Genomic DNA, 18,373 nt, shown 5'->3' with positions numbered 1-18,373 from the left:
AAATGCAAATTAAAATACAAAAAATAAAAAAAATAAAAATATAATACAAGAGAAGTAATGTTTTTAGTAGAACAAAAGATGCTCAAAATGACCACCTAAACATAGGAGAGAAAAAATCTTCGAAAAAAAAATGGCGGTAGAGGGTTAACCCTCTACAACCCAACCCCGCCTCTAGACGGCCTTCGATTTAAAAAATCGCTAAAAATCCATTTTTCAACCAATTTTTGATCTTCAAAAAGCATTGGAAAGAAGAACTTTTAAAATTTTGGAAAATATTAGGGTTGGAAGTTTGACTTGTTTTATGTGACTTTGCCAATGTTTTTAAAAATGTAATTTTTTTAGGGGTCAACTTTGGCTGTATTTTTTACTAACATTTCCTATATTTTAAGTAAAAAGAAGTATGCAGTAATTTTTCTAGTGCCCCAGACTATGCCTCTACGCATTTATTTACAATTTAAATGATAATGGTTCCATTTTATAGCAGAAAATGTGAAAAACATGCAAAAAATTGAAAAAGTTACGGTAAAAACATGAAAAAAATAGATAGGCAAAATGTAATGATAGGAGGTGGTAGAGTAGGCCAAATACAACCAAAAACAAACATAAACTAAACAAGATAAATGCAAATTAAAATACTAAAAATGAAACAAGAAAAACATAAAACAAGAGAAGTAATGTTTTTCGTAGAACAAAAGTTGCTCAAAATGACCTCCTGAACACGGGAAAAATAAAAATATTCGAAAAAAAAATTTGGGCAGTAGAGGGTTAACCTAAAATCATACGAAAATGACCACAATAAGAAGGATTTTAAAAGATAAAATAAACTGGTCAAGGAACTATTTCATTCAAGTTTTTTCCTCTGAATATTCCCTACACTATTTCTTGACATCACTAATTTGATGTATTTTTTTTAAATTAAAAGTAATAAGAATATTTTTGAACTTTTCTAACTCAAAATTAGTAGGAAGTAACTATCCTTAGGTAAATAAATATATCCTAGATAATATTTTGACACAATTTGTTGTGACTTAAAAGCCTATGATTAACATCTATACAGCAATTCCCCACGAAGCATGGAAAAAAACAAAAGTGCTCGGATCGGGCTCAAAATTTTTCTGGGGGTTCCCTGGCCGAAATAATTAGACCCGTATTTTTTTGTTTGGCCATTAGGGTGACCTACGCCGTGTTAGGGTGGTCTGAAAAATGGCCTTTTTCGTCGATTTTCGCAAAAACCACTTTTTTCGAAAAATCATAACTCCTCGCCATTTTAACCGATTCCAATTGTCTTATACGCAAATGAAAGGTGATAAGTTGGCCTTTCAAAGAAAAATAGTAAGAAGTTTCAAAAATCTAGCCTAACATATGAAAAGGGCGTATGAAACTTTAAAATGCCGTTTTGACGATGTCTGGACCAAAGAGCCTATGTCTGGAAATATTTTTATCGGATTCCCCGAACATTTTTACATAACATACTAAAAAATTGCGTCTTTTAATTACGGTACCCAAACATCTATAGGTCATCGCTGAAATTTTAAAGTTATCGCAGTTTTAGTGAAAAAGTTGATTTTTTGCCAATTTCGTCACTCTCCGGTTTTTGCGCGCGGCGCGTCAAAAAACACGGATTTTATTTTCAAAAAATCATATCTCGGAATCCTGTTAATGAACTCCTCCCATTTTTAGTATGTTATGTAAAAATGTCCGGGGAATCCGATAAAAATATTTCCAGACATAGGCTCTTTGGTCCAGACACCGTCAAAACGGCATTTTAAAGTTTCATACGCCCTTTTCATATGTTAGGCTAGATTTTTGAAACTTCTTACTATTTTTCTTTGAAAGGCCAACTTATCACCTTTCATTTGCGTATAAGACAATTGAAATCGGTTAAAATGGCGAGGAGTTATGATTTTTCGAAAAAAGTGGTTTTTGCGAAAATCGACGAAAAAGGCCATTTTTCAGACCACCCTAACACGGCGTAGGTCACCCTAATGGCCAAACAAAAAAATACGGGTCTAATTATTTCGGCCAGGGAACCCCCAGAAAAATTTTGAGCCCGATCCGAGCACTTTTGTTTTTTTCCATGCTGTTTTCGTGGAGAATTGCTGTATATAAAAAGTGAAAACACTTAAAAAATTGAATAAGAGAATGAAAAATTATGAAAAATAACTAGGTCTAAACATGCCATGAAAAACTAAACAAGATTAATGCATATAAAAATACTGAAACTGAATGAAGAAAAACATGAAGTAAAGTTGCTCAAAAAATCATCGTAATCACGAGAAAAAAAAAATCCTAGCAGTTTTTTAAACATTCTCAATGTTCTTACTGCCGTAATTTTTATTTTAAATATTTTATCTCATTCAATAAAATTAATTTCATTAATATCGACACGGGAATGATGTGAATCACAAAACCGCAAATTCGGATTTGATTGTTGACCAAATCAACTGAGTTGAATAAAACCTGGATTAGAAATGGTTCTAAAAACGTTCTTAAATCTAAATGTTATCGAATGAAAATCCCGCAGCAAAAACCACAAATCAATATGCAGCCCGCGCGTGCGGATGTGGCCGCAGAACCATGCGCAGTGGAAATGCAATATTGATTAATTCTTAATTTAAAACGAATAAAAGGAATTCCCTCCAGCGCGAATGAAAAAGGAAAAGACAAAACCATCCGATCATCCTGTCCTGTCGTCGTCGTCGGCACGATCCCATCCAAGCTCAATGAAGTACGAAGCAATTTGCCAATTCACGTCCTCGTGTACGATTCAGCTCCGCAAGAGAAAAAAAGGGCCAACATTATGTATTTCCCGCCGTCGTCGGACGGGTGTGTGATCATCATTATGCAATTGGCCTCTCTCACCATCGCGTCGTCGTCGGCACACCATGTTGTGCGAGGACTGCACTTTTGGTCTCTTGCCCTGTCCCGGTGCATTCTGGTTCAGAATGTATGGCCACTTTATCGCGGTTCCCGGGGGGTAGTTGGCACTTATGATTTACCTTGGGTTGTTGGAGGGGTCATCTGGGGTCAAATTTTGCAAGATATCGCCTAAAGTTAGGCAACTTAATCGGTATTTTGGTTCTTGATCAAAGGTTGCCTACCTTTCGGCGAAACTTTCATACAAATTTGAAGTCCGTTTCACCCCAATTGTTTCCCATGCCCTTGCTCGGAGTTTCCACGAGTTTCCCAATTCAAGTGTGAGACATGTAAAGCAGAACATGATTTAATCTGACTTTGGGCTCATTGTTCAACTTCGAGTTCTGTTTTATTTCTGTGACCCGCGTTGGCCTTGCCCTTCGTGAGAGAACCCAGCTCAACACCCGGTTCGTTTGGGGGTTCGTCCCTTAACTGTTTTTTTGTTATATCCCTCGTGCAGCCAAGTTTTTATTGCGGCATTGACATTGCATCTGCGCCACACCTTCCCAAAGTTCCTTATCTCGGTGCGCGGGTGTTGAGCTGCAGCAATTGTACTAACAATTTCAATTTGCGGCGGCTGCCAACAAATCTTCGCCGTTGCATGAGCTGAGCATAATTGCAGACAACACACACGTTTGCATGCAATGCAAAATTTGCTTTCTTTGGAGCATTGAAGGTGGGAAAAGTTATCGCAAGCCAGGGTGAAACTGGTGATGCTGTGAACCAGGGAGGGAAGGTGTGGCTGCTGGTGATCATCTCCAATGCTCAGAAAGGCGAGGAGGTGACCTGTTTGCATTTGCTGCTTTCGCCCCGTTTCGATTCGCACTCGATCCACATATCTTGGCACGGTAGGCCAGCGAAAAAAAAACAACAGCCGACCTGAAGCAATTTGCCAGCTGGTTTGTGCGAGATCAGCTTTTTTTTCGCTTCAATTTGTACTGGATGTGGTTTTGGGACGTTGTTGTTTGCATGATAAGAAGGCATTTTTATTTCGGTATTGCCTCTGATTTTAATACATATCTAGTAATTAGTAGATGCATGACTAATATGGAGAAAGTTTGATTTCAAAGACTTAATATGACTTAGTTATGTAAATATGTCTAGTAAATTAGATTTAGTTGAAATTTGATAAAAAAACGAAAAATATCAAAAATATACGAACTTCAAATTATGTAGAACTTTATAACTTTATATTTGAAAAGCGATTCCAACTTCATAAAACTGACAACTTCATAAGGTGACAAGAAAAAATGAAAATTTTGGGAAATCTGAAGAGATACCCCCTGGATCGATTCTTTAGGCAATAATAAGTTACTGTGCCAATTTTGAGTCAAATCGGTTAAGGCTAAGGGGTCGCTTTTTATCGTTAAAGTTTATATGGGGAAAATCGCTAAAATGTATGGGGAAAAACATCGCTTCAGGATTTTGGCAGCAGGTGGCGCAGGTCTCGCCCAAAATTGTCCAAGTGTGAGATTCTTGTAGGAAATTTAATTTCCTGCAACTTTGTCGAAGTGTGCAAGAAGATCCGAGTTGATCCTGATGAGTTATTAGCAATGCGATGAAAATAAATTGGCTTATATACTTGAACGAATATAAGGGCTATATAAGAAGTACCGTAAACTGGGGTCAATCGGGACACATGGGGCGAATTGGGACAGCAGTTTTAACCATGTAGGAGCACAATATTTTGATTTTTTTGGTTGGTTTCGGTTAGAACAGACTCAGGCCAACAAAATGTGTACATCCATTTCCAAATTTAAAAACTTTAAGTGCTCTAAAAACTGCTGTCCCTATTCAGACTGTAGTCCCGATTCACCCCAGATTACGGTACATAAGAAAATAATTTTTACTAGAAAAATCATCAAAAATCAGGATCAACTCGGATCGTTTTGCACCCTTCGACAAAGTTGTAGGAAATTAAATTTCCTACAAGAATCTCACACTTGGATAATTTTGGGCGAGACCCGCGCCACCTGGCAGAAAAATATTAAAACAATGTTTTTCTGCATACATTTTTGCGATTTTACCCATATAAACTTCAACGGTAAAAAGCGACTCCTTAACCTTTACCGATTTGGCTCAAAATTTGCACAGATACTTATTTTTGCCTAAGGAATCGAATCAGAAGGTATCCCTGATGTATTTTTTTTTTATTGTCACCCTAATCAACAATCGTTTGGCGGATTTGAAAAGCCATTGTGAAAAAAATCATTTACATGCTAGTAATGATTCATTGGTTATTCTCTTTAGCTTACGAAAGAAAGAAAAATCTCTTTTCGTAAATGAATGCGTCTAGCAAAAAATCACGCTCAATAAAAATTTTGAAATTTTGTATGGAAAAAAGCCACGTAATTTTTAATTTGAGGGCACTATCCCAAAAGACCCTGAAGTCTTTGATTGGATTCGAAAATTTCAAACAAAAAGTAAACTTTTTTTTTCAGATAATTGATTAACGGTGCATATCAACATAAGTCAAGTTTACCAAGAAATTTTTTTATTTTGTTAACTACGGTTATTATCGATATTTGTTTTATTCCTCCCCTAGTAATAAAAATTTAATATTAAGTTTTTGTCTGTCGGCTCTGGTTAAAGTCTAGGGGGAAGAAGATTTTGTTCTGATGTCAAGCCTAATTTTCAAAATTATGAAGGAAAAAGTGCAGAATGTACCGAACATTATTGAAGTTATGTTTCTAATAGCAAAAAAAAATATATAAAAATATTCTTTTTCTAAGGTTTTACTTTTTGCGAATTGTCGTGTCAAAATTGATTTTTTTTTGAAAAAGTACTGTATTCGATTTTACATTCAAAAATATACGTTTGGCTATGAAAACAAACTTTTGTGAAATTTTCTGGTCTTTTAAATAGAAATTAAAATCTAAATTTTGATCTAAAGACCAATTTTTTTATCTTTAGCCCATTTCAGTTGTAATTTTAAAATATTTTAATATTATTTGATCGAAAAGTTTAATTGATAACGGCAATTGAAAATTTCGTGGTATTCAAGAAAGTTTGTCCTTTTTCTTTTTTTTTTTTGCGGATGTATCTCAGCAACCAGAAGTCCAATCTTCATAGTTTTTTTGGACAAAGTTGTAGGAAATTTTCTGAGCCTTTCGCAAATATATTGTCAGAATTGAAAAACCATGAGGATCGCTATGAAAAAAAAATTAAAAAATTTCGAAAAAAATATACTTTTGATGGATTTTTACGGTTCACTATCAAAATGCCTTTTAGAGGGCTTTTAAATTTAAAATCCGATTTTTTATATAAAAATTAAGTGTTTGAAAATTTGTCATAATTTCATTTTAAAAAAATTGGCAACGCTGCCAAGTATGCCCTTGCTTAGTTTTTTTTTATCCTCTAAGGCCAAATAATTTATTAAGTATATGCTTCCTAACTCTAGTCTCAACATTTGAATGAAAACAGTTTTTAAAAATGTATTTTTTTTTTCAAATTATCTCAGTTCTATCTAAAAACAAAAGTAGGAAGTTTCAAGACGGAATTGCAAAAACACTTTTTTCGGTACTGTACATCGGGATATCACAAAAAATCAAAATATGTTTGTCTACGCCAGACACCTCTTCGGGCCCAGTCCAGTGAAGGAAGGGCAAGCGGACTGTATAAAATAAAACTACTTACTTCCGGATGGATACCGATCAGGTCGAGCGTTTATTGGGAAAGAGGTCTTTACATTGGTCGGGATGGGTTTTTATAGGCAAGGGGACACAATGGGGATACAATGGGTACAATAAGGACAATAGCGAATGATCGAGAACCTCTTGGGGCCGTGCGCACAGTGCTGAGAGGGAGAGAATCGAATCTTCGGGTCGTGTGCCAAGCTAAGTGCATGATGGGGTCCTTAAGGGAGACACAAATTGTTTTTCGGCCCCAACAATGTTTAAACAAGTCCAAACGTGCTAAATATGATTATCACCTCAGTAAAATGCATATCAAACTGTTTTCTGTTAACTAGAATTGTATTTCCATTGATATTTTGAAGCAGATTGAAAAAAAAATTGCCCCTGTTTTTTTCAGCCTTAACAAAAAAATCAGAAAAAGTTCTTTTGCGCAAATCTTTTTCTGGTGAGATGGACCAACCGCGGTCTTAGCCTGTCAGCCCAAAGGAAAAAAAAAATCTTTTTCTACCGAACCCCGAACTTTCCCAAAGACACCAATTGATCAGAAATTCCGTTATCATGACAATGATTCTAGATTAATTAGATTCCATTTTGGTATGCACGCTTAATAGATTCAGATTAAATCTCAAGTATCTCGATTTTTTTAATTTTTAATTTTTGATGTTTCTTTTTTTGCGGATGAAATTTTGTCCATGTATCTTTCGCTTTTTCATACAAGTCTCCAACTCCATACATTTTTGACAGCTAGTCAAACAAAATGAATATTTGAAAATCTATATCATGAGAAGGGATTTTCGGATCAAAGTTTATGAATAGGACTTGTCAGATAAAAAATATACACGAAAAAATATTTTTAAGAATCACTTTTCGTATTAATTCTTAAATTCTCAAAAAATAACTGTTTTATTTTCGTTAATTAAATTTGTTCCTTTAGGCCAGAAAATGCAACTTTTGCGCTTGAGTTTAGAATGGTGCAAACTCTGGTACAGGAGTTATGAATTATAAATTAAAATGATTTTGAAAATATTGAACAATATACTGCCCATAATTGAAAATTTGGCTATTATGCCAAATTGAGTATTCCGAGAAAAACGCGTTTTAGTGTTTGTCACAAAATCTCCGTCAAGGCAATTTCCAATAAGAGTGGCATATTAGCCGTTTGGTTTTTCGCATCGGCAGCCGAGTCTAAACACTATTTCAGTGAAATTCAAGTTCCAGTTGGAACATCCTCTACCGCCTTGTGCTGATATCTCGTTTTTGCCAAAAGTAGATATTAGCCGTTTTTTCAATGGTGGGCAGTATATTGTTTGGTAATAAAATATAAAATTCTTTTTTCAAAAGGGCTACTTCGCAAATTTGCATCTATATCTAAAAATGAATTATCAGTCCGTCATTGTTTTTTTTTATTCATTGAGTTTCTGATATGACTCTAAAAATTGGGATGCATTTTTTGTTCCCTAAAAAAAATAAAAAAATCAATAATTTCGAAAATTGAAAATTGTTTTGGGAATTTGTGTTTAGTGAAAAAATAAAATTAATAAATGGAGTAGTTTATTACAATGTAACTTTTTTCTTTTTTTACATAACTTACAACTTTTGTATGAACAACTCGAAAAGTTGTATGGATACTTATATGGAAAAACTTATGATGCAAAATGGCTCCTTGGTCATAGGAAGGGCAACATTTCATGAAGATCAGAAAAATACAAAGAAAAGTTGTTTCTCTAACACGTAGAGTATTTCTCCTTTGGTCGTAGAAAAAAATATGGGAAATAAAAAGTGTAGATTTTTTTTAATTTTTAATTTGTTTTTTAAAGTATGTTTATTTCGAAGGTTATTTTTGCAATTTTTTTTCCTTCTCTGTCTAATTCGTTCTCCTTAGTACCAGTAAACTCTCTCCCCATTTTGAACAAATCAGCTGTTGAAAGGTAGTCCATATCTCAGCTCAGGATAACAACTGCACCAATGTAATTGTTAAAGCAACCTAATAAAATGAAATGAAATGAAAAGTATGTTTGAGTCAATTCCACGTCAATTTCTCAGGAATCAAGTCCAATTGGTTCAAAACCTAAAAACATTCCCTCTTTATTTCCCATGTCAAGGTTGAAATAAAGTTGCTTCCCGCCGGACAAAAACCAGATAATTCAAACCGCTCAATCAGCCATAAACACACTAACCAAGAGGAGATAGTCTCAGATTACCCCCACCATCACCGGATTTTTTGTTGTTTGGTCAGTGCGCCACCACGAGAAAGTGGCATTAAAACCTGACCATGCGCGCGCGTTCATAAGGGGACGACACCAGCTTCTTCATCGAAATGGCAAACGGAAAATACCTACAACCACACTTCCAACCAATCGGGAACCAATCAGGGTCAGCACGATAACCAAGTGCCGCCGCTACTGGAAACTGCCTTCCGTTTCGGGAAGTTGTCACTTTCGACCACACCGTTTGGGGCGACGCAACGACAGAGTCAAAACTGTCAGCGCAAATCGCAACGGACAGGTAAACCTTAAGCAGAGCCTGCTACGCACAAATTGAATTAAAAGACCAGTGGCGGCGAAGATCTTGCGATTGATTGAGATAGCGCGGTGGGGCGGGCCCTTCTGGGAAGGGATGGGGCCTAGAAGCCGGATGACTTGTGGTGAGGAAAGTGGTCGATTAGGCCGGCGCACAATGTCCAAACATGGGAAAAGTGCGGGAAATGGTAGCGCGGAAAAACGTGAGTCTATTGCGTGTCCATGGGGCGTGCTCTGAACGGTGGCGATTTGAATTGTAGACACCAAGTCCAAGTCCAAGTCCGCACGTAGCACAAGGCTCTGGAAGCGGTTTTGCAATTCGGACAATGCACTGCCGTCACCGTAATTGATCCAAAGGGCATCGTCCGGAAGGGGGTATCGATCGTAAAACTGCTTGTCGAAGTTTTGAACTATTTTTGGGTTTATAGTTACGGTGATGCACTTTCTAACGACTGTCCGTCAGTCAATCATCGTCCGAAAGTTGTCGCAACCAGGAAATTGGATGAAATCGAAACTATTGGCTTTTTATGGCCGTTCATTTGACGATCCAAAAAGTGTTGAACCAAGACGAACAACTCGCGAGAACGCACGCGATTATCTGATTCTGTTGATCGACGCTCCCGACAAGCGACGAACCTCATCATTTATTCATCAGATAAATTCGCCGGTGAACGATCGAATTCGAAGAAAGCTCGTAAACAGTGAGTAAAGCACCATCCCGATCAGAAGTTGTAAGTTCTGCTTTGTTTGCGTCCATGTCTGCGTTTTACACCAACACCCAGCAAAACATTCAATTTTCAACCAGCAAATCCATGAATGAGATTTTAATTGTTGAAACGGTCGCGCGGCATTATTAGGTATTCGAGGGATCGCGGAACTTTCTTTTTTTGCCTGCCGAAGTCTTGCAAGTATAGCTGGGCGGCACAGATTTTTATTCTTCAAAGTACCCCTGGCTAATGATGGGCAAGCGGTCAAGTGGCGGTGTGGTCACCGGGAATAACTGTTCTGTTGCGGGTGCCGAATTTATCGAAGACTTTGGCACTCTTAGCAAATATGTGCGTGTGTGACAAAGTGGTGATGATCGTCGCGCCGCGCGGTAAGTTATGAATAAATTTAAGCTGAACGTCTTTATTTGGTTCGAGGTGTGGTGGTTCGGGATTATGGATCTGTTTGCGAAAAAATGATTTCAAGTGGCGAAAGTTATTGGGATTATACTTCAGATTAAAATGTTTTGAATGTTTGTTTGGAAGTACCAAAACTATCTTTTCAAAGTTGATCATGAAAATATATGTAAAATTACAGTTCAATTATTTTTCCAAATTTATGTTCCTCAAGAAAAAAAAACATTCAATTTATGCATGCATTGAACTGTTTTATTTTTTCTTCAAAATTTTGAATAAACAACTTACAATTTAAATTAAAGAAGATTCGATAAAATTTGGATTTTCACTATGCTGCCCATGAGTTAATTAAACTTTTTTATTCACAATTCATTAAATGTTTCTTGTTTCTTGTTTCTTGTTTCTTGTTTCTTGTTTCTTGTTTCTTGTTTCTTGTTTCTTGTTTCTTGTTTCTTGTTTCTTGTTTCTTGTTTCTTGTTTCTTGTTTCTTGTTTCTTGTTTCTTGTTTCTTGTTTCTTGTTTCTTGTTTCTTGTTTCTTGTTTCTTGTTTCTTGTTTCTTGTTTCTTGTTTCTTGTTTCTTGTTTCTTGTTTCTTGTTTCTTGTTTCTTGTTTCTTGTTTCTTGTTTCTTGTTTCTTGTTTCTTGTTTCTTGTTTCTTGTTTCTTGTTTCTTGTTTCTTGTTTCTTGTTTCTTGTTTCTTGTTTCTTGTTTCTTGTTTCTTGTTTCTTGTTTCTTGTTTCTTGTTTCTTGTTTCTTGTTTCTTGTTTCTTGTTTCTTGTTTCTTGTTTCTTGTTTCTTGTTTCTTGTTTCTTGTTTCTTGTTTCTTGTTTCTTGTTTCTTGTTTCTTATTTCTTGTTTCTTGTTTCTTGTTTCTTGTTTCTTGTTTCTTGTTTCTTGTTTCTTGTTTCTTGTTTCTTGTTTCTTGTTTCTTGTTTCTTGTTTCTTGTTTCTTGTTTCTTGTTTCTTGTTTCTTGTTTCTTGTTTCTTGTTTCTTGTTTCTTGTTTCTTGTTTCTTGTTTCTTGTTTCTTGTTTCTTGTTTCTTGTTTCTTGTTTCTTGTTTCTTGTTTCTTGTTTCTTGTTTCTTGTTTCTTGTTTCTTGTTTCTTGTTTCTTGTTTCTTGTTTCTTGTTTCTTGTTTCTTGTTTCTTGTTTCTTGTTTCTTGTTTCTTGTTTCTTGTTTCTTGTTTCTTGTTTCTTGTTTCTTGTTTCTTGTTTCTTGTTTCTTGTTTCTTGTTTCTTGTTTCTTGTTTCTTGTTTCTTGTTTCTTGTTTCTTGTTTCTTGTTTCTTGTTTCTTGTTTCTTGTTTCTTGTTTCTTGTTTCTTGTTTCTTGTTTCTTGTTTCTTGTTTCTTGTTTCTTGTTTCTTGTTTCTTGTTTCTTGTTTCTTGTTTCTTGTTTCTTGTTTCTTGTTTCTTGTTTCTTGTTTCTTGTTTCTTGTTTCTTGTTTCTTGTTTCTTGTTTCAGAACAAAAAAGCTATTTTGTGTTATTGGTTCTCCTATACAAGTTTCCATACAATTTTGACAGATGTCCATACAAAAATGGTACGTAAATATTCGAAAATCTATAACTTTTGAATGAATTTTCTGATCAATTTGGTGTCTTTGGAAAAGTTTTAGGTATTGCTGAGAACTGTTAAGAGCAAAATAGGTACACGGAAAAAAATGACGATTTTTTAATAACTTTTTTCGCAAAAACTAAATTAACCACAATCCATATTTTTTTTAATTTTCGAGATTTTTTTATAATAAATTTTTGCTATGTTTATTGAATTTGCAATTGAAAAGTACTTTAAATTTGTTTAATAAAGGGCTTCGTTTTCAAGATATAGCCACCGAAAGTTTGATTTGAGCGAAATATTTGCAGTTTTTAGATTTTTTTTAAATAGTGATCTTTGATTACCATATCTGAAAACATTTTTTAGAAAAATTAAAAAAAAATGCACTTAAATGGTATAAGAAACATTGAAGATTGCACCTTTATTTGCTGAGATACAGCGACTTAAAGAAAAAGAAACAGGAAAATTGAAGTTTTTTATGTCTCATATTCAATATTACGCCCTTTTGAAATGTTAATCTTGATTAAAACTTTCAAAATATTATTTTTGCAATTCCGTCGTGAAACTAATTCCTTTTCCTGTCATTCTTGAACGACGAAGCAGCCTACTTTTCTGTACCAAAAATCACAGAATCGAATAGTAACCTTTTTCAGAACAAATGCTGAAAAGTTCTACTTTTCAGCACTAAAATGGATGCTGAAGAATTGAACTTTTAAGCACTTGTTAGGAAAAGTAATACTTTTCTACATTTTTTTGATTTAAACGATTCATTGACTCAATACATGGACATTTATCCTATAATTCTGTTCAAAGGGTTTTTTTTCGGAATTGCAAAAAACGGAACTCGTTGCAGAACTTGATATTTTCATCACTCGTCGTTTTCATCCAACTCGGTGAACCTCGTTGGATAAATGTACGACTCGTGCTGAAAAAATCCTCTTTTTGCAACTTGTTGCATAATAGTAGTTTATGCAACAAGTTGCAAAAAGAGGATTTTTTCAGCACGAGTCGTAGATTTAGCCAACGAGGTTCACCGAGTTGGATAAATACGAAGAGTGCTGAAAAAATCAAGTTTTGCAACGAGTTCCATACAACATTTTTTGCAATTCCGAAAAACACCCATGGAGTGAAATTTTAAATCAAATTTTCATGTATTTTGTCAATAAATCGTTTAAATCAAAAAAAATGTTGAAAAGAGTTACTTTTCGAAACAAGTGCTGAAAAGTTCAACTTTTCAGCACTCATTTCAGTGCTGAAAAGTAGAACTTTTCAGCATTTATTTTGAAAAGTGTTGCTATTCGATTCTGTTATTTTTGTTGCAGAAAAGTAGGCTATTTCGTCGTTCAAGAATGAAAGGAAAAGTAAGTAGTTTCACGACGGAATTGCAAAAACTACTATTTTGAAAAGATCGAAAAATTTAACGAATGTTTCATTTTTTAATATTGAAAATTAGACCATTAGTTGCTAAGATATCGACACTAGAAAATGGAGGGTTATTTGGGTGAGACCTAGAAACCTTAAAAAATAATCCAGAAAATGAAAAAAAAAACTGATTTTGGGAAATTGAGTTTTTGTGCAAAAAATAGTTGATTAAAAAATTGGCACATTTTTCCGTGTACCTATTTTTTCAAATAGAATATAAGAATCCTCAAAAATACCTACAAATTTGCCGAAGATACCAAATTCATCAGAAAATTCATTCAAAAGTTGCAGATTTTCGAATATTTACGAAATTATAATTAATTTTTAGTTTTTAGTTTTTAGTTTTTAGTTTTTAGTTTTTAGTTTTTAGTTTTTAGTTTTTAGTTTTTAGTTTTTAGTTTTTAGTTTTTAGTTTTTAGTTTTTAGTTTTTAGTTTTTAGTTTTTAGTTTTTAGTTTTTAGTTTTTAGTTTTTAGTTTTTAGTTTTTAGTTTTTAGTTTTTAGTTTTTAGGTTTTTAGTTTTTAGTTTTTAGTTTTTAGTTTTTAGTTTTTAGTTTTTAGTTTTTAGTTTTTAGTTTTTAGTTTTTAGTTTTTAGTTTTTAGTTTTTAGTTTTTAGTTTTTAGTTTTTAGTTTTTAGTTTTTAGTTTTTAGTTTTTAGTTTTTAGTTTTTAGTTTTTAGTTTTTAGTTTTTAGTTTTTAGTTTTTAGTTTTTAGTTTTTAGTTTTTAGTTTTTAGTTTTTAGTTTTTAGTTTTTAGTTTTTCGTTTTTAGTTTTTAGTTTTTAGTTTTTAGTTTTTAGTTTTTAGTTTTTAGTTTTTGAGTTTTAGTTTTTAGTTTTTAGTTTTTAGTTTTTAGTTTTTAGTTTTTAGTTTTTAGTTTTTAGTTTTTAGTTTTTAGTTTTTAGTTTTTAGTTTTTAGTTTTCAGTTTTTAGTTTTTAGTTTTTAGTTTTTAGTTTTTAGTTTTTAGTTTTTAGTTTTTAGTTTTTAGTTTTTATTTTTTAGTTTTTAGTTTTTAGTTTTTAGTTTTTAGTTTTTAGTTTTTAGTTTTTAGTTTTTAGTTTTTAGTTTTTAGTTTTTAGTTTTTAGTTTTTAGTTTTTAGTTTTTAGTTTTTAGTTTTTAGTTTTTAGTTTTTAGTTTTTAGTTTTTAGTTTTTAGTTTTTAGTTTTTAGTTTTTAGTTTTTAGTTTTTAGTTTTTAGTTTTTAGTTTTTAGTTTTTAGTTTTAGTTTTTAGTTTTTAGTTTTTAGTTTTTAGTTTTTAGTTTTTAGTTTTTAGTTTTTAGTTTTTAGTTTTTAGTTTTTAGTTTTTAGTTTTTAGTTTTTAGTTTTTAGTTTTTTAGTTTTTAGTTTTTAGTTTTTAGTTTTTAGTTTTTAGTTTTTAGTTTTTAGTTTTTAGTTTTTAGTTTTTAGTTTTTAGTTTTTAGTTTTTAGTTTTTAGTTTTTAGTTTTTAGTTTTTAGTTTTTAGTTTTTAGTTTTTAGTTTTTAGTTTTTAGTGTTTAGTTTTTAGTTTTTAGTTTTTAGTTTTTAGTTTATAGTTTTTAGTTTTTAGTTTTTAGTTTTTAGTTTTTAGTTTTTAGTTTTTAGTTTTTAGTTTTTAGTTTTTAGTTTTTAGTTTTTAGTTTTTAGTTTTTAGTTTTTAGTTTTTAGTTTTTAGTTTTTAGTTTTTAGTTTTTAGTTTTTAGTTTTTAGTTTTTAGTTTGTGGTTTTTAGTTTTTATTTTTAATTTAAGAACAGAATATATTTATATACGTCAGACAATATTTTAAATACATTGAAATAGTTCTTTGAAACATACGATAAAATAATAAAAATAGAAACTTCATCCCCTCATTACTTCTACCAATATTGTCTCTGACACATTTTCCCTCTCCCTCGCGTTCAAACTTTTCCACCCGCTCTAAGGTGAAACTGCATTCTGCACTTTGTCCCAAACCCTCTCTCCACCCATCAGCAACAACATTTTCCACACACACTCTACTCTTTCTCTTCGGAAACGCGTGGAGTTGGAGTTGCAACTCTCCGTTCACTCTCTCTCACTGTTGCTGCTGCTGCTGCTGAAGAAGCGTCTCGATCGCTGGTAAAAAGAGTTCATACACCAAAATCAGTTCAGTTTGCTTTTGGCCCTCGGTCCGAACGGAGGTGTGCTGGTTTATGCTGTTTTGGTAGCATAGTTTTCCTTCAAGTTTTTCCGATTGATGCGGATTTTCCGTGTGGTCTGTCCGTTACAGAGATATTGCCTGTCCGGGAGTTGCTTTTCAGACGGTATCGCGCGCGCGCAAACCGAACTCAACGCCCGAAAGTTATTAGAGGAAGGAAAATTGGCGGAATTAAGCTTTTCTCTTCTATTGGCTGAGTTTTCGTGGTCTGGTCTGGTCTGGATGTGGTGTGAGATATGCAGTTAGCTTTCGGAGCCTCCGTGCAGAACTAAAGTGCCGGGCTGTGTGTGCCGTTGGATTCTTTCACCGAGATATCTGTGTCTGGTCTGGCAATATCTGAGGAAGAAGAGTGTTTTGCTGAAGAGAGGTGTTGATTTGCCTAAAATTACTACCTTCCACGCGAACTAGTCCGTCCTTCACGTGCCGAAGGAACCGTTTTGCCGCGTGTGGGCCAGATACCTGGCCAAGGTGCAAATTGGGTGATTGATGGCTGTCGGAATCCCGGTCTGAAGAGATCTAGTTGCGTTTGTACACACACAGTACCAATTAGCTTAACAATTGCACAGTGTATTACGGAAGGCTCGTGCCCACCCAAGATCTTCTGAAGGAGTTTAACCCGTTTTTCCGGACGACTTCCAACCCCCAAGTGAAAGTTTAGTGTTCCGCAAGTGTCCCGGATTCCGACGACGTGGTGACAAGTGACCGGTTTTCCCGCTGCAGTTCCTAAAACCGGAAACACGATGGGACTGCGCGTTCAGCTCCTTATTTTGATGGTAAGTCTCTCGGCGGGAGCCAAAACCACCCGCATGACCAATAAATTATATTCGATATGTGTCAGGAGGTTTCCGGAGGAAAATGTTGGTCAGTGTGCGAAAAAAAACCACCCACCTACAAAATAGAAGTGCGGAAAACACTTCTTCTAAAATGTAGCGTTTTCGCGGTGGAGAATGGCACTGAACCTATAAATAAGCGCTCCGGGATAAGTGTTGGCAGCGGGATTTTGGACTGGTGCCGATTTCAAGTGATAGCAAAAGTAAGAAGCTTTGCCTGTGGAACACGACGCACGCAAGTAAGTGTGGTCGCGGGGTTGTGAAGATGCGGCAAAAAGAGCTAGTTGAGCGTGAAGGGTTCTTTTTGCTGCGGGTCTTTGAGGTGAGGTGTAACAAACAACTGGGCTGTGAAAATGGTGGTGCGAAATTGGCAATCAATTAAGATCATGGATTCAAATGGTGTGTTTAGCTTAAATATTAAGCATTTTTTGAGGTTGTAAATTCTTAGATAATTTTTTAAATATTTTGCTGATTAAAAAAATAGATTTTATTAAAAATTTAAGCCTGCTCATTTAAAAATTTCACACTTTTCCACAAATAACACTAATTAATTAGGAAGGAAGGATTTTAAATACATAATTGCTTATTCTATAATCTTGTAATTTTATAGTGACATCAATCAGGTAATTTTACAATGAGTTTATGAAATTATCAAACAGAATCATTTTGTTATCCATTTTTTTATCATGTCTGTTGAGCTCGTTAGGCCGTTGCAAATATTTTTCAATGTTTATATCTGCCTGAAAAAACGTGTGGCAAAAAAAATTTTAAGACATTATAGGAAACAATTTTGCAGGTGTATTTTTAATTGAATTAAGGAGACTTTAACATAAAATTTGGTTATTCTAGCCTAGTCTTTTCAAAATGTTTTTTTTTGCAAAGCTAATCAAAAATTCAAAAAGTTCAAAAATGAAAAAAAGATCCTGAACATTTTTTTTGTTTGATTTTTTGGTTTTGTATAATTGTTCTGTTACAGTTACTGAAATCCTGCTTACAATCAACGTACTAAAAATTTTAGATTACTATTTTGAATTAAAATTAAAAATTTCTAAATTTGTGTCTATATTATGTATTTTAAATGTGGTTTGCATTAGAAAAGCTTCAAAATAATTTGTTCTATTATATTTTCTGCAAATGTCAAATGCTATTATGCAAAATCTTTTTTTTTTTAACCATATGAAATAATGAACCTCTTTTGAATTACAGTGGACTCTCTGGCTGTCGTTCTCTCGATATCAATGTTGCTCCTGCTGTCAATAATTTTTTCAGTCCCTTCAAATAGATAGCTTTGATTTTTTGTTCTATAATTAGATAACTCCCGTTCTCGACGATCCCTTCAATGAAACGAGAGATTCCACTGTATATTTTTAAGCATAAATTAAAATTATGAAAGTTCCACTATGAATCATCTCTATTTTAATTACAATAAAATTAACATGAAAACACCAATCATTCAAGCATGAATTGGGCAAAATGTTAAAGACTTGGTGACATTCCATTTTTGAAGTTTATGTCCCTCGACTCTGACCAAAGTCGAGAGAGGGGGGAGGGGCACAAAAAATAAAAAAAAAGTTAAAAAATTGAAATTGCAAGCCTCGGTTTCAACATTTGAATGAAAAAAGTGTTTTAAAATGTCTAGCTATTTTGCCATCATAAGTTTCCAAAATTTCTAAGTATTGACGGGTTCACATAAACTTTGGCCTAAATAAAAAAAAAAATGTTTGGATTTGAATAGTCTTTTAATCGAGTGATCAAAACAAACTTAATTTTAAGCAAGATTTATATTATTTTTTAAACCCGTATTTTATCAAAACAAACATTTTACATTTTTTTTTATTTTGACAAAGAATATTGCAAAGATTTCGTCAGTTTCGAAATGATATTTTGTTAGATGATAACCAGGAATAAAAATTAAAAAAATACATAGGAAGCCGTAATTTCAAATAAAATAAGTGTTGATATAATTTATTAGTCTTTTTTTAACTAATTTATTTTCATTGGCATAACTTTAAAAATAATTATTTTACTAATTGATGAGCTTTCACTTTTCGATTAATGATATAGAAATGGCTAATGAAATTAAATTTTGGAGTGATTCTAGCGTGACGTACTTTATGCATGAAGCCAATGATGTTTGTCTAATGCTACATTTTAAAAGACAATTATCCCTCAAAAGAAAGCATATCTCCAACAGCTTTGAACCAAATCAATGAGAAGCTGT

General features: G+C 33.4%; 1 protein-coding gene across 1 annotated transcript in view; it reads left to right on the top strand.

Moving 5' to 3' along the window:
* The first annotated feature begins 15,283 nt into the window (after nucleotides 1-15,283).
* Nucleotides 15,284-18,373, top strand: part of LOC120424376 (uncharacterized) — a 99,527-nt gene continuing 96,437 nt past the window's right edge. Inside the window, exon 1 of the mRNA XM_039588473.2 lies at nucleotides 15,284-16,095. Coding sequence (XP_039444407.1) covers nucleotides 16,063-16,095 — 33 coding nt within the window. The 5' untranslated portion in view covers nucleotides 15,284-16,062. The remainder of the gene's footprint in view (nucleotides 16,096-18,373) is intronic.

This window comes from Culex pipiens, chromosome 3 (assembly GCF_016801865.2).
Source record: "Culex pipiens pallens isolate TS chromosome 3, TS_CPP_V2, whole genome shotgun sequence".
Taxonomy (NCBI): Eukaryota; Metazoa; Arthropoda; class Insecta; order Diptera; family Culicidae; genus Culex; species Culex pipiens.
The sequence above is the reverse complement of the archived record's forward strand: the minus strand, read 5'-3'. Positions and strand labels throughout refer to the sequence as shown.